This window comes from Terrapene carolina, unplaced genomic scaffold (genome assembly GCF_002925995.2).
Source record: "Terrapene carolina triunguis isolate 2854851 unplaced genomic scaffold, T_m_triunguis-2.0 Scaffold69, whole genome shotgun sequence".
NCBI lineage: Eukaryota > Metazoa > Chordata > Testudines > Emydidae > Terrapene > Terrapene triunguis.
This window is the reverse complement of record NW_020664420.1, coordinates 6,906,449-6,927,456: the sequence shown is the minus strand read 5'-3', so window position 1 is coordinate 6,927,456 and position 21,008 is coordinate 6,906,449. Positions and strand designations below refer to the sequence as shown.

General features: G+C 43.7%; 1 protein-coding gene across 1 annotated transcript in view; it reads left to right on the top strand.

Moving 5' to 3' along the window:
* LOXHD1 (lipoxygenase homology domains 1) overlaps nt 1-21,008 on the top strand; it is a 279,511-nt gene that overhangs the window by 161,377 nt on the left and 97,126 nt on the right. Inside the window, exons 24-32 of the mRNA XM_026649217.1 lie at nt 2,382-2,685; nt 4,874-5,028; nt 6,184-6,317; nt 7,597-7,745; nt 10,427-10,531; nt 11,856-11,984; nt 12,960-13,124; nt 16,448-16,629; nt 20,559-20,675. Of these exons, the coding sequence (XP_026505002.1) occupies nt 2,382-2,685; nt 4,874-5,028; nt 6,184-6,317; nt 7,597-7,745; nt 10,427-10,531; nt 11,856-11,984; nt 12,960-13,124; nt 16,448-16,629; nt 20,559-20,675 (1,440 nt within the window). The remainder of the gene's footprint in view (nt 1-2,381; nt 2,686-4,873; nt 5,029-6,183; nt 6,318-7,596; nt 7,746-10,426; nt 10,532-11,855; nt 11,985-12,959; nt 13,125-16,447; nt 16,630-20,558; nt 20,676-21,008) is intronic.

Sequence of the window (21,008 nt, the reverse complement as noted above, 5' to 3'; positions counted from 1 at the left end):
GGGAAAGAATAAGACTGTATGAGCTACATGTTAATGAGACAATGCTATCAGCTACAGACAGGGAATGGTGGATGCACATGAGCTGGGAAAAGAGAGACACTTTTCTCTGTGCTGGGATAGGTGGATCAATTTCATTTTCCTGATAAACATCTCTTTTGCAATTGATTATTGTTTTAATCTGATAAAAATGCTTCTAGGCTGAAGTCTTCTATACTAAAATGACAAATTAAAGCCTGAAAAAGAAAATATTCACAGGGTTCATAGCATATAAACTACATATCAACACAAAAACCCACCATAACTAAAAGTGTCATTGGTTATGGGGCCACCATGCTGAGAAACACTTTCTAATGTAGTGATTCTCAAACTTTTTGGGCTCACGACCCATTTATAAACCTTGATGGCCTGTCGTAACCCAGAGATCCCCAAGACACCCCAGATCCGATGCCCTCCCACCTCCCTGCAGAGGTCCATCCAGGGGTGGCGGACTTGGAGCTAAAATTTTGAGATATGATCAACCAGATGTGAACTCTGCGGGCCGCTGGGGGGAGGATTGGCAAACTGAGACCCCCCCCCAAAATACAGCTTCCCCATATGGCCCATGGGGGACAGAAGGTGAAGTGGGGGGGGGGAATTAGGGGGCCTGGAGGTGAAATGGGGAGATTGAGGTCCTGGCAGTGTAATAAGGAAGGAAATGGGGGCTGAGGGAAGGCTATGGAGGCAGAGGTGGCCAGGGGAGGAACAGAGAGCCAAAACACCCTCAAAAAACACACAGCCCCGTGTGGGTAGAGGGGTGATGAGGATTTGGGGCGGTGGGGGTAAAATGGGGTGGTTTGGGGCAGAAGGGGCCAGGGGTGCAGTGGGGAAATATCTGGGGGCCAGGATAGGTGGTATGACAGAGGGGGTGTTTGCCCGCTGTGGGGGGGATATATATCGGGGGACCAGTACTTACTGAAGAATGTGTTATTTGTGACCCAAAGCAGCAAGTTGCTCTTCCCCATGCCTGTGGGAAGAAGGGGCAGGTCAGGGGGAGCAGCAAGGATCCTCAAAATCCCTGCCCCCTGGCATATCCCAGAGTGACCTGCTGCATCCAATGCAAACAGACACCAACTACTCCCTCCCAGCCCCTGTCCCGTGAAGCTCACTGGGTTCGGCTTCCCACACTGGGTGTTACAACCTCTGCAGTTGCAGCTCTGTTCAGATTTGGCCCCCTCTTCCTGACAGGGGGCCAGCCAGGCCAAATTTGTGTGAATGGAATTACGACCTGGCGCAGGAGATCGCAATCCCATTTGCTCAAATTTGTCCTGGTCGGCCCCCCGTCTTCATGACAAAGGGGTGACTGTGCGAAACCTGAGCAGTGCTGTGATCCCGTGTGACAGGTCGCAACATCTGGAGGGGGAGCTGAGCCCAGCCAGCCCTGCAAGGCTTTGACACATTCTGGCGACCCAATTTTGGGTCACAACTCACAGACTGAGAAACCCTGTTCTAGTGGGGCAAGTTACTAAATAATCTGGGCAAATAGTCTAAAACAATGAGGTGCCCATTCTTCATATCTGCTTTACTGACTAGAGAGACCTGCTCCTTCTCCCCCTGTATAGCCTCCATCACTGTAGTGTCTGAGGATGGTACGATCTTAATGGAGTTTACCATCGCAGCACCCCTGTGAGGTAGGGAACTGTTATGGGAAACTGAGGCACTGGATAGCTTACATTACTTGCCCAAGGTCACACAGGAAATTTGTGGCAGAGGTAGGAATTGAACCAAGTCTCTTGAGTGCTAGGTCAGTGTCCTTACCACTAGAACAGTCTTCCACTTTGGTTTACCATACTGCATCGCTAATATTTAAGGAGCTCCATATGTATATACAGCATTTTACCGATCACCCAACACCCCCCCACCAAAAAAAACCAACAACCAAGGTTCACACCTTAAGAAGCTTGCAGACTGATAGAGATGAATACAATAGTCAGCCCAATAATTTAACAAAGGCACAGCGACAGTGTTGGTGAGAGCAGGAGAGGCAGGACTGGTACCCAGTAGAGCTTAGTTTGAGTGTCTCTGCCACAGATGTTCTGTATGACCTTGTGCAAGTCACTCGGTCAGTTTAGATGATATTTGGTGGAAGTGCACTACACAGTAATTTAGAACAGGAAGTGAAAAAGAACCCTCAATCCAGCTGAAACTGGGAAGTGGGGTAAGGAATGACCTGTCACTTCTCACAGTCAAGGTAATAGTGAGGTAATAGCTTTGGGTGTAATGGTCCATGTTGAGTTTTAAGCACTGTCATTGAGTTTTAAGCATGTTGAGTTTTAAGCACTGGTTATTTGTGAAGAGAAGACATTTCATGTTCTCTCAGGCCTTAAACTTTTCTTTGGTGGCAGATAGAGGCTGCAGATGTTGGCAAGATCTACAAGCTCCGAATTGGCCATGATGGGAAGGGCATTGGGGATGGCTGGTTCCTGGAAAGTGTCACACTTAAATGGATGGTAATGAAGGTGAAGGAGACAGATAAGAAGAAAAAGAAGAAGAAGAAGAAGAAATCCAGTGAGGAAGAGGAGGAGGACTCCCAGCCAGAAGAAGTGATGGAAGTCTGTAAGTTCGTGGCTCACCGCTGGTTGGCTACAGATGAAGGGGATAAGGAGCTGGTTGTGGAGCTGATACCCGAGGATGGATCTGGACTTGAGGGTAAACTTCCGCAGTAAATACGTGTCCCTAAGCGTCTCATAATCAATAAAAAAATTACATTTAAGAGAGCAGTACACAGTTAAGCACTCAAAAGTCTGGAAATGCCATAAAGTTGTATATACCCCCTCATCTCTACCGCCTTGTGCACTCAGGATAGCTCAAAGACTGTGCTTCTGCCAGGCTGCTACACCATCCCCACGCCCAGTGAAATGGAAAAACAGCAAATTTAACAATGAAAAAAACAAATACTTTTCACACCGCATGTACTTCTAGGGGAATTCTGCACCAAAAAATTAAAAAATTCTGCACACAAAATTTTAAAATTCTGCATATTTTATTTGTCAAAATAACACAATATAATCACACCAATTTCAATTATTTTGGTAATTTCTTTCAAAATACCTCTCAGCAAGTATGTCTGTAACAATACAGGCAACGACAAAAAAAAGATTCAGGAAATGTTTGTTTAACAAATAGATTCCTTACAAGGCATATTCATACAGAACGTTGAGTAATTCATTTAAACCACAATACAGAAATGTATTTCCTGCACCCCTCAGAAGTAGTGCAAAGGCTTGGGGGAGGCAGGGGTAATGAAAGAGCTGAGGGAGAGGGTGGGTGTGGGTGGGAGAAGTAGGGAACAGGATTTTTTTGTGGGGGGAGGGATTGTTAGGGAGCTGGGGAGCCTCCCCCATGCAGACCCTGGCTGACCCCTAGCCACTCCCATTCAGTCGGTCACATCTGCCCTATCCCTATGTATCCGTTCACCCTCCTGCCCCTAGTCCCCATGTGGCCCTGCAGTCCTCCTCCTGCATCCACATGTGACCCTCAGCCCTTCTCCCCCAAACTCATGCGGTCCTGCAGCCCCCCTCCCATTCAGTTCATGGCTCAATGCTGTCACCCCACTAGCTCCTGTCTGTCCCTCCCACTAGCCCTTCTGAACCCCAGTCTGTTACCCTCCTGTAGCCCCGGGTGCCCCACTCTGTCCATCCTGTGCCTCCTCACCTGGCTCTACTGTGAGGAACACAGCCTCTTCCCCAACCTCTCCGCCCTCTAGCTGCCCTCTCTTCTGGTGTCACAGCAGCCCCTGGCCGGCGAAATGTATAATTGCAGCGCCTCTCCAGCAGAATCTATATTCTGCAGAGAAAAAAAATCTGAATGAATTCTGTGCGTGCACAGTGGCACAGAATTCCCCCAGGAGTAAGCATGTAATTAGCCTGTGGAGCTCACTGCTACAAGATATCATTGAGGCTAAGGGTTTAGGAGGTTTAAAAAACCCAGCTTCAGCATTTATATGGCTAACAAGAATGTACGACATTACAATAGATAGGGTAAAAAATATGATCTAAATCCTCATGCTTCACAGCAGAAGCAAACGTGGGGGTTTGGAAGAAACGTCCTAAATGGCTGGGTTATTCCACAGTGGTCCAGTAGGGATTTCTTGAAACTTCCTCTGAAGCATTTAGTGTTGACCACTGATGGAGACTGAATATTAGACTAGATGAGTGTAAGTGTAACCCACACACCTGCTGGATGTGGTGCTCTGTCCCATCTAGTGGCACTGAGACCACTTCAAGAGAGAGATTAATGAGTCTGCTCTACAGCCTTAGCTACCAGCCCTATGGCTTTTGGCTCATGCAGTAGAGGCTCATGCATTTAGCTGCAAGAGTCCCAGGTTTGATCCTGCCCAACGGTGACCGGAGTCTGTCGGCGTTACATAAGTTGGTGAGCAAAAAACCTGGCTAGGGAAGGTTAAAATAAAGCCCAAGTAAGAGTTCAGTTCAAGGCCCTTTCCTCAGAGCTGGCTTTTTTATCACAAAAGGATTGGAAACAAGAGTAAACAACTCAGAACACTTGGTCCCAGCCAAGCTAAGAGGGCAGAGGACACACCATTCTTCCTTGCTCTCCTGGCCTACTGACAGCTCCCATGGAGGGACTTACCTCAACTCTTACCTCCTCTAGAATGATCCAGAAGCATTCCTTTATATAGTTTCTGGCAAGCGGTCACATGACAGTCACCTGATCCCTCTCCATCATGTGCCCTGTCTGGACCACAACTCAGAACAAACCTCATCTTAATAGGGCTGTGCTTATAGCCCAGCATGTTGTTATAATGGACCACTGGTCTGATCCAGCATGACAGTCCTTATGTTCCTATGTCATCTCTTCTGTGCAACTTCACTTACAGAGAACACCTATGAGGTCCATGTCATCACTGGGAATGTGTGGGGTGCTGGGACTGATGCTAATGTCTTCTTGAGCATCTATGGGGAAGGAGGAGGAGACACTGGTGAGCGCCAGCTGAAAAGGTCCAACCACCTGAACAAGTTTGAGAAGGGCCAGGTAAGGCATTAATTAGTCACTCAAGCAAGCGAAAGGCAGGTATGATCCTCTGTCCTTGAACACAAGCTGCTGGTCGTTCATTGCTACATCTGCTCAGTAAACCTCAGGCTATTCTTTGAATTCAAAGTTTGGACATCTTTGTTTTCTCTCTTAAACAAATAGAGCTGGGAAATACCTCAATATATATTTCAGTGAATATTCACTTGAATGAAAAACTGGATTGGCTTCACCTGGGTTTGTGCCTCTTTTGTGGTTGGATTCCTGCAAGTGTTCTGGTGATGTAATTTACTGGCAGAAATGTTTGGAAACTGCACATTTTAAATGGATATTAGATAATATATGTCAGAATTAATTTTGAATGTATTTGCATTGGAAAATTGATCCTAAAAGTTACACTCATCTGGTCAGGGAGCAAAAACAATATCATGTGACCTATCTGTCCAGTTATAATTAAAACAGTGTGGTTTGCAATCAACAGAGCAACTGTTACTAGTAGGAATTATTCAGAGAATAATTTTGAATAATGAAAAAAACTGAGAAAATGGTAAGCTGCTCGCAGGCAACTTGCAACAAGCAAAGAGGCTAAATTTGCCCCGTAATCTGTTTATTATGAATTATTAGCTCAGATCTAATAACATTATAATCAGAGCATCATTCTTTAAGTGGGAGGAATTCTAAGAAAGAGACGTAACACCTTATGCTTTTGGTAGCAGAGGAAGCCCAAAGTCTATCAACAAGCTAATTGCATTAAGGTTTCTAAATAGCATGAAGATAAGGACTGTATTGTCAAATTGTTATTGTTGTTAATGGGTAAACTTTATGGACACTGCAAATGACAAAGGGAGAACTTCTTCAGTAGCTTCACCCAAAGCATATTGAAGTCCCCAGGAGTCTTTCCATGGACTTAAAGGGCCTTTACATCAGGTTTCAGATACTTTGTTGCAAAGTGGATTCCAAGAAGAGATAAGGACTCTGGAAAGACTGAGAGTTAGGAGAGACAGATTAAAGCTGCTGATAATATGATTTTACTATCTGAGAAAGCACGAGAGAGTTTTCACTTTTTTTTTTTTAATGGAAAAAATACCCTGTCCAGGCACTGACTCCCTGTAGGCTCGGGTGTGAAACACCAGTCTGCTTCTGTTTTTGCTTTTGCAGGAAGATATATTCACCATCAAAGCCATTGATCTGGGAGTACTAAAGAAACTGCGGATTCGTCATGACAACTCCAGCGGCAACGCAGCCTGGTTCCTGGACAGAGTGGAGATTGTTGATCTCAAGGACAACACCAGGTGAGCAGATTGCTGCACTCCATTCATGTGATCGGACCCATGGGATTCATACTTCCGGTCAGATAAATATAAAGCCTTAGAAATACAAAGAACATAGTGATTTTGTTACATGTGTCATGAATCCAGACCGGATGATCCTCTTAGAATGCTAAAATAATGGTGCTGTTGGATGTGGGGATGACTCTCTCAGACGTGTGTGCAGAGGACCCCTGGCTCTGTGCAAGGGGTAGGAAGAGGGTATAAATATGTGTGTTCAGGATGCAGATCAGTCCCACTGTCATTACCCATCCAGACCTTGTCTCAAAAGGCACTACAGCTCCCGTCTCTGTTTTTATAACCCCCCTTCACGAGAGCTCCTGGGGTAAGTTGCCAGTGCAAGTAACCCTGGGAGCCCAGCTCTAATGGTGTCAAACTCACTGGGAGCCTAGAGCCAGTAATGAGGCAGCAGTGTTCAATACTGATAGCTTTGGGCTCTGGAAAATCCCCTGAGATCTTCTGGGATCAAAGTGAAACTCAGGGGCCAGTGAAGTGTGGAAGCAGAATCTACCATTTCTTCCACGAGGAACACACTTCACTTGAAGGAAATTCCTGTTGCAGAGTCCTTGACCTATGGTATGGGTTCCCTCCTATAGCCTGGACTCTGGAAGCTTGTGACCCAGCACTTGGTTTGCTTTTTACATATATTGGGGGGGGGGGGGGGGGGAATAAACCAATGGGCTAAATCCAAAGGTCCTGACCCAGGCAAATTCCCAGTAACTTGAGAGGGAGCAGACTGAATAAAACTTGAGCCCCCAATCCATTGGAATGCTTAAGCATGTGCTCAACTTCAAGCATGTGAATAGTTCCATTGACTTTAGTGGGGCTACTCCCATGTTAAAAGTTAAGCATGTCCATAAGTGCTTTGCTGGTTTGGAACCTGAGTGAGGACCTCAAGACTCGTTCCGTTGTTTGTAAATATAAAGTATATTTTGCTGTGAGACCATCATTAACCCTTAGGTTATCTATCTGCTTCTGGGCCTCAAAATGAAATGAGCCAGGCGGGACTGACAGCTTGACACTCAGTACCTATCAGCAGGCATCAATTGCCAGGCCTGGATAAGTCCACATAAAGGGAACAAAAGACAAGGAAGGAGACACATTTATGCTTATCAGCTTTGAGTGCTGTTACTCTTTGTTAACGAGCCTCTCATCTTTGCTAATTACTGCTGTTCATGTCTGTGAAGTGCTCTGAAGATGAAAAGTCCTGTGTGAGTGCTGTGTGCCACTGTTATTCTTGCAGGTATTATTTCCCATGCCAGCGGTGGTTGGCAGGTGAGGAAGATGATGGTCAGATTGCCAGGGAGCTGGTTCCAGTGGATGAAGCATTTATAAAGAAAGATTCGGACAATGATCATCAATCTCTTGCATCTCTGGGCCTGGAACAGAAAGGTTTACATCAGTCTTGTGTTTCTTTCAATGAGTAAAAGGAAGACAAGTTATTAATAGCTCTAAGACCACTATCAATTAGAGTATTTGTTAGGCCATGAAAAAGTCCCCTCCTGGATTGTCAGGGTTCCCTCCCCACTCTGAACTCTGGGGTACAGATGTGGGGACCCGCATGAAAGACCCCCTAAGCTTCTTTCTACCAGCTTAGGTAAAAACTTCCCCAAGGCACAAATCCTTTCCTTGTCCTTGGACGGTATTGCTGCCACCACCAAGTGAGTTAGACAAAGATTCAGGAAAAGGACCACTTGGAGTTCCCCCCAAGCCCCTTCACCCCCTTTCCTAGGGAGGCTTGAGAATAATATACTAACCGACTAGGTACCCAAGGTGAGCACAGACCAGACCCTTGGGGTTTTAGGACACAAAAAACCAATCAGGTTCTTAAAAGAAGAACTTTATTATAAAGAAAAAAGTAAAAGAAGCACCTCTGTAAAATCACGATGGAAGGTAATTTTACAGGGTAATAAAAAGATTTAAAACAGAGAGGATTCCCTTTTAGGCTCAACTTCATAGTTACAAAAAACAGGAATAAACCTCCCTCTTAGCATAGGGAAAATTCACAAGCTAAAACAAAAGATAATCTAACACATTTCCTTGCTTTACTTACAATTTTTGTAATCTTAGATGCTTATTTCGGGTAGGGTTTTAGGTGAGGTTTTTTTCCTGCCTGGTCCCTCTCTCTGTCCTGAGAGAGCACAAACAAAACCTCCCCCCACAGATTTGAAAGGATCTTCTTCCCTTATTGGTCCTTTTGGTCAGGTGCCAGCCGGGTTATTTGAGCTTCTTAACCCCTTACAGATAAAGGAGGGATTTTATGCTACCTGTAGCTGTATGTTTATGACATGAATCATGAGATTATTTAGTGTGAATAAAATATGAAATACTCAGTGCCCTGTAAGATATTGAGCCCCACCCCTCCCCTGTTCTCATGAACTTTAATCACCTTACAAGACCGGACCCAGTGTGTGGAAGGTAAAAAGATGGCAAACATCTGTTTTAGTCTCTCCCTTTCTCTTGCAAGGCGTGAGTGCTGCAATACATCTGAATTGGAATGCACAGCCATCATTAAAACCATATCCACTTAGTAGTGTTAGTTAGCAATGGAAATGAGGAGTCCTTGTGGCACCTTAGAGACTAACAAATGTATTTGGGCATCAGCTTTCATGGGCTAAAACCCACTTCATCAGATGCATGGAGTGGAAAATACAGTCGGCAGGTATAAATATACAGCACATGAAAAGATAGGAGTTGCCTTACCAAGTGTGTGGGGGGGGGGGAGTCAGTGCTAACGAGGCCAATTCAATTAGAGTGGATGTGGCCCATTTCCAACAGTTGACAAGAAGGGGTGAATATCAACAGAGGGGAAATTACTGTTTGTAGTGCTAACGAGGCCAATTCAATCATGGTGGATGTGGACCATTCCCAGCTGTTGACAAGAAGGTGTGAGTATCAACAGAGGGAAAATTATTTTTTGTAGTGACCCAGCCACTCCCAGTCTTTATTCAGGCGTAATTAGTTAGCAATGGGTACAAGTTTGGATATGAAACTGATCAGGTGTCAGTGACTAAAACCAGAGACTTGTTGCTATCAAGGGAAGGAACCTGAAGATTTATCTTTTTTTCATTCAGCACCCTGCTGTCTTCTGATCAGAGGTGGTGCTAGCCCATTGGGGGCCGTAAGCAAGAATATTTCCCCCCCAGAGACACAACATATACTAAAAAAGCAAATAAGGGGCCTCCTTGAGCAGCTTGGGGACCTATGCAATTGCTTGGTCTGCTTATGCCTAGTGCCAGCTCTGCTTACGTTTATCTTCCTGAAACTACCTTGTATCCAGTGTGCTTGATTGCCCATGCCAACAACTGAATAATGACGCAATCATGGGGCCTGATCCTGCAAGGTGATGAGTGTCCTGGACTTCCACTGACTCCAGTGGGAGTTTTGAGAGCCTTAAGCTAAGCACCTGCATCCATATTTATACATCTGAATAAGTGGGCTAATTTTCAAAAATGTTGAGGACCCAGCAGCTCCCATTGACTTCAGTGGGGGCTTCTGGCTGCTCAGCACTTCTGAAAATCAGGACACTCCTTTGGATGCCTAAATATGGATTGATGAGTCTAACTTTAAGCGCCCATTTTTGACAATCTTGGCTTATTATTTTGTAGTGTTGTGGAGACAACTTCTAGGAATTTCCACAGTTCTTAAGAGTTTGCCACACTTTTCAGATGATGGTGTTGTGGGAAACGATGCAAGTCTGATATAGTGAAGGGCTGTCTGCATATATAAAATCTGGTGCTGTAAATGAAATGTTATTGTAGATTGCAGCAGGAAACAAATCTGAGAAGCATGTGAGACTCCCAGGAAAGAAATGGGAAGTCTGAACAGCTCTCTCTTCTGTAAAGATGGAGAAAGCATTACTGAATGAAGAGCGGTTGCGGATCCTGCAGCTCAACAGTCCTGCTTCACTCTAGCAAATATCAGTACAAGCGACAGGAATTACTGTCAGAGCTTTAGGAATACAATCTGATTGTCCAAAAATAAATAAATAACACGTGCAATGAAACAAAAAGAAATAGAATTAATAGCTGCTCAGTGTTCACACTCTCAAATTAAGAAATGCTTTTTGACAGCTAAATCAACTACTTATACTGTGAAAGTGAAAACCGGGGACAAGAAGAATTCTGGGACAGATGCCAATGTCTTCATCATTCTTTATGGAAATAAAGATGACACGGGTAGGAACCAAGTACAGCCCATGTATGTGTGAGAGAGATGGGGGTCCGTGCTGTTGGTATAATTGACTGAAATGGCTGAGGAGTGTGTGTGTGTGGGGGGGGTTGCTTTCCTCAATACAATATCTGTTCTTAGTTAAGATGATTTCATATTCTTGCTGTAAGTCTTTTTCTTATCAGAGTGCATATGGAAGCCAATGTTATTTATCATTTTAGTTACTAGGGGATAGATCCTCAGCTCCTGCAAATCACTGTCATTTCATGGGCTTCAATAGAGCTAGGCCAATCTACACCAGCTGTGTAAGCCGAATTGTTGACAGCATAGATTAAAACAAAGAGTAGGAAAACAGAACACTGGGTCTGGGTCAACTCATTTGTATCCCAGCAAGGAATCAGCCCACTCTAGAAACCCAGCTCGTCTTCAACTGCTGAGGTGTCGCAGAAATATTTGATCTGTTGATGAGCAAACCCTGTTGGGACTGACACAATGCTTATGTAGTGAATCTTAGTATTTGTGACAGTGACAGACAGTGAAGAGAAGTGTAGGGCAAATTCCCTTACACAACTCGGACCACATCCCTACTGGCCCTTCAACAGCATAGTTGCTGAGGCATTGAAGGGAGACCTCTCAACTCAAGAGATATGTGATCTGTATTTTGGTGAGTTTTTTATATTCAGTTGAAAATCTAGGGTTCAGCGTGACAAAGGACAGATTGGACACCAAATCTCCAGAGGTGAAAGGCCATTTATTACCCTGTTGCCACATCCCCTGTTCCTGTTTACAATCCCAAAGTATTGATTTTTATACATTAAACCAGTGATACCCAGACTGCAGCCAACGAGCCGCAAGTGGCTCTTTAATGTGTCTCCTGCGGCTCTTTGAAGCACATGATATTAAAACACGGTGTGATTTAATTATTAACCAATCAGCATAAGTGCTGGAAGTAGGTGTGCTGGGGATGCTGCCACACCCCTTGGCCTGAAGTGGTTTCCATCATACACAGAGTTTACAGTTGGGTTCAATGACTCTCAGCCCCCCGCACCCCACTATACAAATTGTTCCAGCATCCCTGCCAATCAGGATGCTTTTACTATGTTATTAACCAATTATAGTTGATAATATAATAATACCCGGTCTGTCATTTTACTGTGAGAATAATTATACGCGCACACACACAGACGCGCACACACGCACACCTATATAGTAAATGAAACAATGAATTCACACTACTTTTTGGGGTAATGCTGATTGTTAATTTGGCTCCTGAACCACTGAGGTCTGAATATCATTGCACTAAACAATGTCTGTATGTGCTACAACAAACAGGGATAATCAATCTAAAGGCCTCCAAAACTAACAAGAACAAATTTGAGCGTGGGAAGCTCGATGACTTTACAGTGGAATCTGTGGACATTGGAGACCTGAAAAAAATAAAGATTGGCCATGACAATAAAGGTAAGATGACCTGGCACAACATAGCTTTCCTTGTTCCACATTGGGGGGTGTGTGTTATATTTGGAAATATTCCTTTCATGACTTATTTATTAACATGCTGGACACTATTATCATCATGGGCTTGGTGCTTTGCAGACAAATATACAGGCTCTTTCCCCAAGGAGCCTGCAATTTAATTTAGACGTGGTACAGCACTGGTGGCAAACGAGGTGTGAGCAGTGTTGAAACACAGCAGTTTTTTCATCCTTTTGTAAGCTGTGATATTCTAGCAGGAGTATGCACCAGGGTGGAAAGGCTGCCCAGGAGAAGTGAACATTGCAAGGGAATTGCTGTACAAAACCATTATTCCATGAAAGGGGTGATGCCAATCCTCTGTCTGGCTTTATAACCACCTTGTGGTATATATTCAGGGCATTCCTACTTGATTGCTATGCTTTAAAATGATCTGGATTTCAAAATGGGATCTGCAGATAATAAAACCCAGGTGTTAAATTCACACAAAGGGCCCAGGTTTTCAACATGTGACTAGTGGTTCCAGATGCCTCAATTTTTGAATGCCTAACTTCAGACATTTTAAAGGGGCCTGATTTTCAGAAAGTGCTGCAAACCCTCCCTCTGATAATGAGGCCCCTTTAGTCTCCCACTGGACAGTCAGACTCTGAGGCACCCCAAACCCCTCGCCACTTCTGAAAAAATTGACCTCAAGTTCTGACGAAAGAAGCAAGAGTGAACAAGAGTCTAATGGTGACCAGTGAGCTCCTCCTGTGTTCTGACCCTGGTTTTCACTCCCTCTGGGACTTTGAGCAAGTCACTTAGCAGTAGCCTGTCTACCGCAAGTGACTTTTCTGTAAAAGAGGATGATAACACTTACCTCTTTCACAGGGATCTTGCAGGATGAATTAATTAGTTCATTGTCTGTAAAGCGCTTTGCTGGTGAAAAGTGCTAGTCACTCTGAGTATAATCTCCTGCTACAGGTGGCTCCGCTGGCTGGTTTCTGGAATGGGTGGAAATTGATGCCCCATCACTTGGGCAATGCCTGAAGTTCCCTTGTGGCCGCTGGCTGGATAAATCAGAGGATGATGGAGCCACTGAGAGAGAGCTCTTCCCTGCAGAACTGCAGACAAAAGAATATGTTCCATGTATGTAGCGTTTTGCCTCGTGGCAGACATTGAATTGCTCATCTCTAAGCCCCCTGCTTTCCCCTTCCCCTATTTCTGTGGGGTGGGAATCCACGGTACTTCTCATCCCTCACATTCACAACTTTGGGGCTCTCTCTGACTCTTCTCCACACATGCTGGCTATCGCCAAATCTTGTCACTTCTGCATCCATGGCTTTTTTTAAATCTAACCCTTCCCTTTATAAGGAAAGATGGTACAGTAGTTAAGGTGCTAGCCTGGGACTTGGAAATGGAGTTATATTCCTTGCCCTGCCACCGACTTCCTGTGTAGCCTTGGCCAAGTCACTTAGCCTGTCTGTGTGCCTCAGTTCTCCTTCTGTAAAACATGGACAATAGGACTTGCCTTCTTCACGTGATTGGTATCAGGATAACTAACCTTAAAGACTCTGAGGCACACAGATACTACAGTAATGGGGACCATAGAGCTACCATAGGTTTATGGATTCTTTCTTCTCTCCCCTGCCCAAACCCTTGTTCATGCCATTGTTCCTTCTCACCTGGACTATCCTCCTCTCTGGCCACCCTGATCTTTACCGTCCCCTCTTCAAACTAGCAGTCAGAAGCTAAAATAATCTTTCTCTGGTGATGCTCTGACAGTGTCCCCTCACTTACGTCCCTACCTCCACTGCTGCTCTGACCATGGCATCCCCTGTCTCTCAAGCACATTTGCACTTTCTTTCCACATAAAACATTAGGGGTGGAAGAAGGGGTGCTCCTTGTACCCTTCCCCACCACCATTCCTGGTGCGTTCGGTCTGCTGTCAGACACAACTGGCCCCAGGTTTGGAATAATAAATATACAGACACATGGGATGAATGTCAACCCATCGCAAGGCCTCTGCACACGTAGATCACACTGCAGCCCTAGGGATCATCAGTGTCACATTTCAACCCTATGGGACTTAACCAGTACATAACCCTTGCGCTGGTCCTCTTCAGCTCTCACCCGTAGTACCGTGGTTTTGCTTCTCACCGTGTTTTTCCTGAGATGTCTCACACATGGTAATATGATACATAACTTGAGTGGGTAATTTTTAGGGGTATTACATGACATAAGAGTTTCTGGAATGCCAGCTCTTCATGTACAATATGTGCAAAGCTTATTTATGTCAGCAGCCCTTTTGCAGAGTCTGGAACCAGCAATCAGGGCTATGTAGAAGGAGACTTGCAAGGCGCTAGAACCAAGCGTAAATACACATGTGCGTAAATACACACGTTGTACTATTCACAGTATTCTAATTTCCCAACCATTAAAATAGTGATTTCAGATTGCCACTAAAATGGTCTGACATGTCTCCTGATCGCTCACGCCAGATTATTTCCCTGAGCATGGAGGATGAAAACATGTCATTGTTGTGCCCGTTAAAACAGTGCCTGTGGGGTACAACCTGAAAACGAAAGGGGATTCTGACAGCTGAGAGCTGTGACCTTCTTACAGTGCTGAGTTGCTGATTCAGTTCTAAGCTGATGTTAATATTCAAATAAAAAAACCCAAGCATAGCAGACTTGAGAAGATCAGATCATTTTTATTTCATAACACATAGCAGGCGATTTTGGTCTCTAGGATTAGTTCTTTATTTTTACATATTGCAGGAAACTATTTCAGTTTATCTGCAGCACAGGCGAATAGGTTTCATTGGTTCTGGCAAAAAAGAATATTAAGTACCTTCAGGCTGATTGTCTCTAAAATCAAACTTCTTCATCTCTGCTCTCCTGAGAGCTGTGTTTAGAAAGCCTGGATAGTTAATGAATGATTATGCTCTGATATGCATAATCACAGTTACTCCAGCAATAATAGAAGTGGTGCCAGAAATATGCCATCTGTTCTGATCTAGGATGCTGAGTCCTAGAACTGCCAGCACTGTAGCATAAAGCACAACGACGAATATTGAAAGGGGTGGAGTGTGGGAGAGCACAGGATTATAAGCAGCTCAGAAAGATGCATAGAAAAAGGAAGAGGATGGTTGAAGTGGGGTTTGCTATACATGAACAGGTAAACCAAGGAGAACAGAAGGCCAACCAGAATGACGGAGAAGGGATAGAAGAAATGGAAGCCATGGTAACTGTATGGGCCAATTCTGCACAACTCTAACGGAGACCGGTAGCATCCTAAGTGTGAGTCAGCAAAGAGATGATCTCTATTAGGGTTCAAGAACTGCAAAGAGGCCTTTAATAATTTGAAATAAAATAAATAATATTAATGCTGAGCTCTTGTCGGGCACTTTTCATCCATATACCTCAAAACACTGAACAAAAGAAAGTAAATATCATTCTCCACATTGGGAAACTGAGACACAGAGAGGGGAAGTGACTTGCTCAAGGTTATGTAACAGGTCAGTGGCAAAGCCAGGAATCTGTCCTGGTCTTGTGGCCCCCCCAGGCCAGTCCCCTATATCCTGGGCTAGTCTATTTCTTACATCAGGAAGAGGCTGAAAAGGAATAAGAATCAGAAAGAACTGTAGGAAGTATGGAATTAAAGGCAACAGTAAATTCTAGAGAGACCAAAGTAGGAACAAGGAAGGATTAAAGGGTCCAATTCATTGTTGCTCTGCACCCTGTGTAGTCACAATTCTAATTTGGTAGCATTTTATGCCCGCTTTGCACTACTGTAGGTAACTGGACAAGGTGCAGGGCATTGGAGAATCTGGCCTCAAGAGAACACTAGATAAAAGAGTGAAATGGAAATTAGTTCTTTAAAGCGAGAGACGAGTTCACATTCCCCCACCCACCCCCCTGGTTGATGTTTCCTCTGCAAGCTAATACTTAAAATAGTCCAGAAGTTTTAATGAGGTTTATATAGAATTTTTCATACCAGCTCCAGCTAGTTCAGTTTTGCCAGTTTGTTTAGTTACTCAAAAATCTTCTGAGTCTTTTCAAGACTCCGCGTACTGTGGGAGATTCATGTTTCAATGACTTTGCAGTATAAATATTCAGAGCTCTTTTGACTCCCGGGATTAAATCCAATGGGTCAGATTCCAACCTCAGTAAATCAGTATGAATTCAGAGTAGCTCTGTTGGCTTCATTGATTTAAATGGAGTTCTCCAGATTTATGCTGGTGTAACTGAGATCAGAATCCAGCCTCATGACTTGCAACGTAACGTAACAGTTAATTGTGCATAACTTCTGTGTGTATAATTCCTAATGATGCTTTGTAAATGTTGACATTTCTAATCTAGGTTTGAGTTTGTTACATTCTAAAATGAATTATAGACTTTCCCAGTTGGAAGCCTTGCTTTTTGCTCACAGCCCGTGGTTTGTTTTTTGTTTTCCTCTGCTTAACTTAGTTGTCCCTTACGAGATCACAGTTTACACCAGTGACATCTTTGGAGCTGGCACCGATGCAGATGTTTTCATTGTTCTCTATGGAAGTAATGGGGTCTGCAGTCAACAGAAATCCCTGTGCCAGAACAAGAGAGAGCAAAGGATGTGCTTTGAGAGGAACTCAGTGGATCAGTTCATTGTGGAGGTAAAATAAAAAATATTTGCTCTTTTGCAGGAGCAATGATTGGGTGAGGGGTTTAGGGACACAAAATGGAGTGGAAAAAAATTGAAAAAGGACTCTTCATGACAGCTGGGTGAAAATTTTTGGATGACTAATTCTGGACAAAAGATTCATTTTGGGTTGACCTGAAACTATTTGTGAATTTGACATGAATTGTTTTGGCCATTCACAGAGTGGCCAGAGAAGGAAAAGATGGGGGTGCTGCTGGACCCTTGTAACCTTTAGCCCAGTGGTTAGGGAACTCATGTGGAGAACCAGGCTTGAATCTCTGCTCTGGGTTCAAATCCCTCTTCTGGAACAGACCTCAGGCAGACTTTTTCCATTTACCAGACAGTCTAAAAATTTCAGATGTGTTTCAGCCCAAACAGAATTTTTTTTCCAGTTTTTTGGAACTTCCACTGAACCAAAAAATCAATTACTTGCCCAATGCTACTCTTTACCTCTCTCCTCACTGGAGACTTGTGCAGGTACTGCTGTGGGGGAGAAAGGATGGTCTAGTGGTTAGGGCATTAGCCTAGGACTTGGGAGTCCTGGATTCTGTCCCAGTGCTGCTACAGACTTCCTGTATGATCCCAGGCAAATCACCAAGCCTTCTTGTGTAACCCACACACCTTCCTGGTGTAGTTTTCGTCCCATCTAGTGGCACTGAGACCGCTTAGAGAGAGAGTCAAATGAGTCTGCTCTACAGCATTAGCTAAGAGGCAGTTGGCTTTTAGCTCATGCGGTAGAGGCTCGTGCACTAAGCTCCCGAAGTTCCCGGTTTAATCCTGCCTCCTGAGGACCGGGGTCTGTTTGTGTTACAAGTGGGGTCTCGGCCAGGATTTCAGCTGGGAACTCTGAAGCTTGGGACGTGCTTCCTCAGCTAGGGGAAGTATGTAACCCACACACCGCCTGGGTGTGGTGTTCTGTCCCATCTAGTGGCACTGAGACCACTTGAGAGAGAAAGATTAATGAGTCTGCTCTACAGCGTTAGCTAAGGGCCATGTAGCTTTTAGCTCATGCGGTAGAGGCTCATGCACTAAGCTCCCCAGGTTTGATCCTCTCCACCGACACACCAGGGTCTGTCGGGGTTACACTTGCACCTCAGGTCCCCATCTATAAAATGGGGATAATAGCCCTATCTCACTGCATGTTACAAGGATAAATACACTTAAAGCACTGTAAGGAGCACAGATACAGTAAATAAATAATAAATAAATAAATAAATTAATGGAGATATCCTATCTCCTAGAACTGGAAGGGACCTTGAAAGGTCATCGAGTCCAGCCCCCTGCCTTCACTAGCAGGACCAAGTACTAATTTTGCCCCAGATCCCTAAGTGGCCCCCTCAAGGATTGAACTCACAACCCTGGGTTTAGCAGGCCAATGCTCAAACCACTGAGCTATCCCTCCCCCCATCTAGTGGCACTGAGACCACTTGAGAGAGAAAGGTAATAGGAGCAACATATGATTGATAAGTAGCAACCCCTGCCATTGCTTGCTCATGGCCTCATCTAGAACCTTTAGTCAATTATAATTTCTCTTCCTCTGTCTCTGGCACACTTACACATATTCTTGCTTGCTCTCTGTCCCTCCAATATTTTCAAAAGGAAACCCCTTCTAAGAACCAAAGGTAATGTCTGAAATTGCATGCACAAATGGAGGATCTATATGCACCATTTTGTGGGTGCACTTTCAGAAGGCACTTTTGAAAAGTTGGTCCATAATGCCTAATGCTTGTGTAGGAATATATAGAGGACGTGTTACCTTACTGTAGGAGCTATGATTTCTGAATACGTTGAACCAAGTTTTCAAAGAGCCTGATGTATTTCTGATGTGTTTGCAAACACATACATTAGTGCATGCAAAAGATACATTATGTAGCTAACTGCCCATTGACACATGCAATGCTGAATTCAACAGTCCTTGCTCACAGCAAACTCTCATTGAAGCCAATACATACCCAAGATTATGAATTGGCAAATACTGCAAATTACGGAGGTGTTTTAAAAACCTGGCCCTATATATTATTTCTGTTTGATATTTTCATCCACTGGGTACCACAGAGACTAAGTTCCCAGAGGGACTTCAAACCTTTTTGTGTTTCTTTTCGTTTTCTTGTGGTGGTGTTTTTTTAATAATCAAGACCAAACCTTAGAACATTTTTAAACAAATTAAAATATTTTCACCTCAAATTGTTGTCCTAGGACACAAATCACAATAAACCCTCCTCTTTACATCTTTCAAAGAACAGAACTTACCTCCATGGAGTTTCCCTGGAGTTGTCCATGATGGAGTTTGCCATTAATCAATCCATGTGTAAAAAATCTTGAACTGCACATTATTTTAATGTTGTAATCCTTAGGATTTATTTTCCCTTTAGAAGAAGCTGAGACATCAGTGCGTTTTAGACTAAGTACATGAAAATGCAGTTTGTTCTGTGGATTTAGAAGGAGATATTAACTGGTCCCCAAAATTTATTTTTTTCTTTACCAAACAACAACAAAAAAAGCAGCAAAATATATTCTTCTTTCACCTATTCGTGAAGAGCCATAATTTGAAGCTCAGTAGACCTTGAAAATAATGCTGGGATTTCAGAAAACACAGAGCTGAGAATTGCCTTTTTGTTTTAGTGGTTTTACTGCCGGTGCTGTTTGGTATTCTGCAGAAGGGGCAATAAAAGCATTAAAAAAAACATTATCAGCTGCAGTTCTGAGTGGTGATTTTCTGGAGATGCCTAAAGCGGTGCAATAAACACATCTTTTTTTAATACCCATCTTTACAGTCACATGCCACTTCACTGCTATGTATAGATTGAATGCCTCATTGAAGGATGGTTATTCAGGCTGTGCAGAGGAAAAATAACATCGTTTCACCTATATTAATGTTTTTGGATGAATTCAGAGAATTTGAATTTTTATGCTAGTAAGAGATTGATAATGTTCTCTATAGTCAACTCAGGTAGAGTGAATGCAGACCTCATGCAAGCTTCCCTAACCAGTTCTGTTGCAGCACCAAACCCTGAATTGCAGCAACCAGTCTATTCGAATTCCCTGAAATTAAATGAACTGTGCTTCAGTACATGACAGTCTTGTCATGTTGGGGGCAAGCAGCAGGGGAACTAAATTGATCCCCGGAAACTTGTAACATTTGCAAGATTGAAAAATAGTTGGTATACAAATCTCTGTAGGGAAAGCGCTAGCTTAGCAGGCCCCTCCCATGTGAAAAGGAGGCATTCGGGCAGTGTCTGCACTCAAGCTGACACCGAAATAACAAAAAGTGCAAATCCAAACCAATTTCATTATTTTGGTGCAACTATGTTTACAGCCTTCTTTTCCGAATATAAGTGGCTAAAGGGGCAATCAGAAAATGAGTGGCTATTTAAAATATTGATCTATGTGATTTGCTCAAAGTGGCAGTCAGAGTCTGTGGCTGAGCAAGAAAGAGAGAGCAGATTTCCGGGCTCTCAATCTTGTGCTTTGATTTCAAGACCCTCCTTCCCCTGTTATAATCATGTATCAATAATCTAACACAGAGCTGTAAAAAAAAAAAAAAAAAAAAATCAAACCACAGTAAACTTACAGCTTCTGAGGATTGGTTCAATTCCCATTCCAGCTGAAGAGCTTGAGGAAATGCTCCACACACAGACTTGCACCTATTTAACAGAATCTGTTCCCAACATGTAGTTATTTCAGTGCAAGTCAGTGTGGACACACTTATTTCAGAATAAAAACAATGTGGAGCCCCTCATTCCACGTGCATATGGATGCTACAGTGAGGCTAATATTTGCCCCTTTGGGAACTTAATATAGACTGAAAATAAGAAAATGAATCAGTGGATCTTGGCTTTAGCTGTAAAGGAATTGAGGCTGCCGCCTATTACTCACTTCATAATCTATTTTTTGTTTCCGTAGCTAGAGGATGTTGGAGACACTATTGAGAAGATTCGTATTGGGCACAAAGGAGGAGGGCTTAATTCTGGATGGCATTTAGATCGGGTGGAGATACGGAGACTTTTGCCAAATGGGAAGGTAGGCATTGAATCATTGGACTTTGTGGAAGGCTTCCAGTGGCAGCTGCTTCTCTGCTTCCCAAAGTAGAGCTGCAATATACCAAGAATGATTAAGAGTGAAAAATGACTCCCTGGAGAACAATGCTAGCTAATGAAGTAACAAGAGCTTGGGGACCCTGGGGCAAACATTTATTATGGTGGTTTATTCTTCAAATGTTGATTCTAAAACTCTGCAGCGTAACAAAAAAAATGCTTAACCTCCTCCCCTCCACCATTCTCAATGCTCTTGTTGAGTAGAATAAAGGTATCAGGGCTCACGTTAGAGCAAAATATTTCAAGACTACGGACGGTT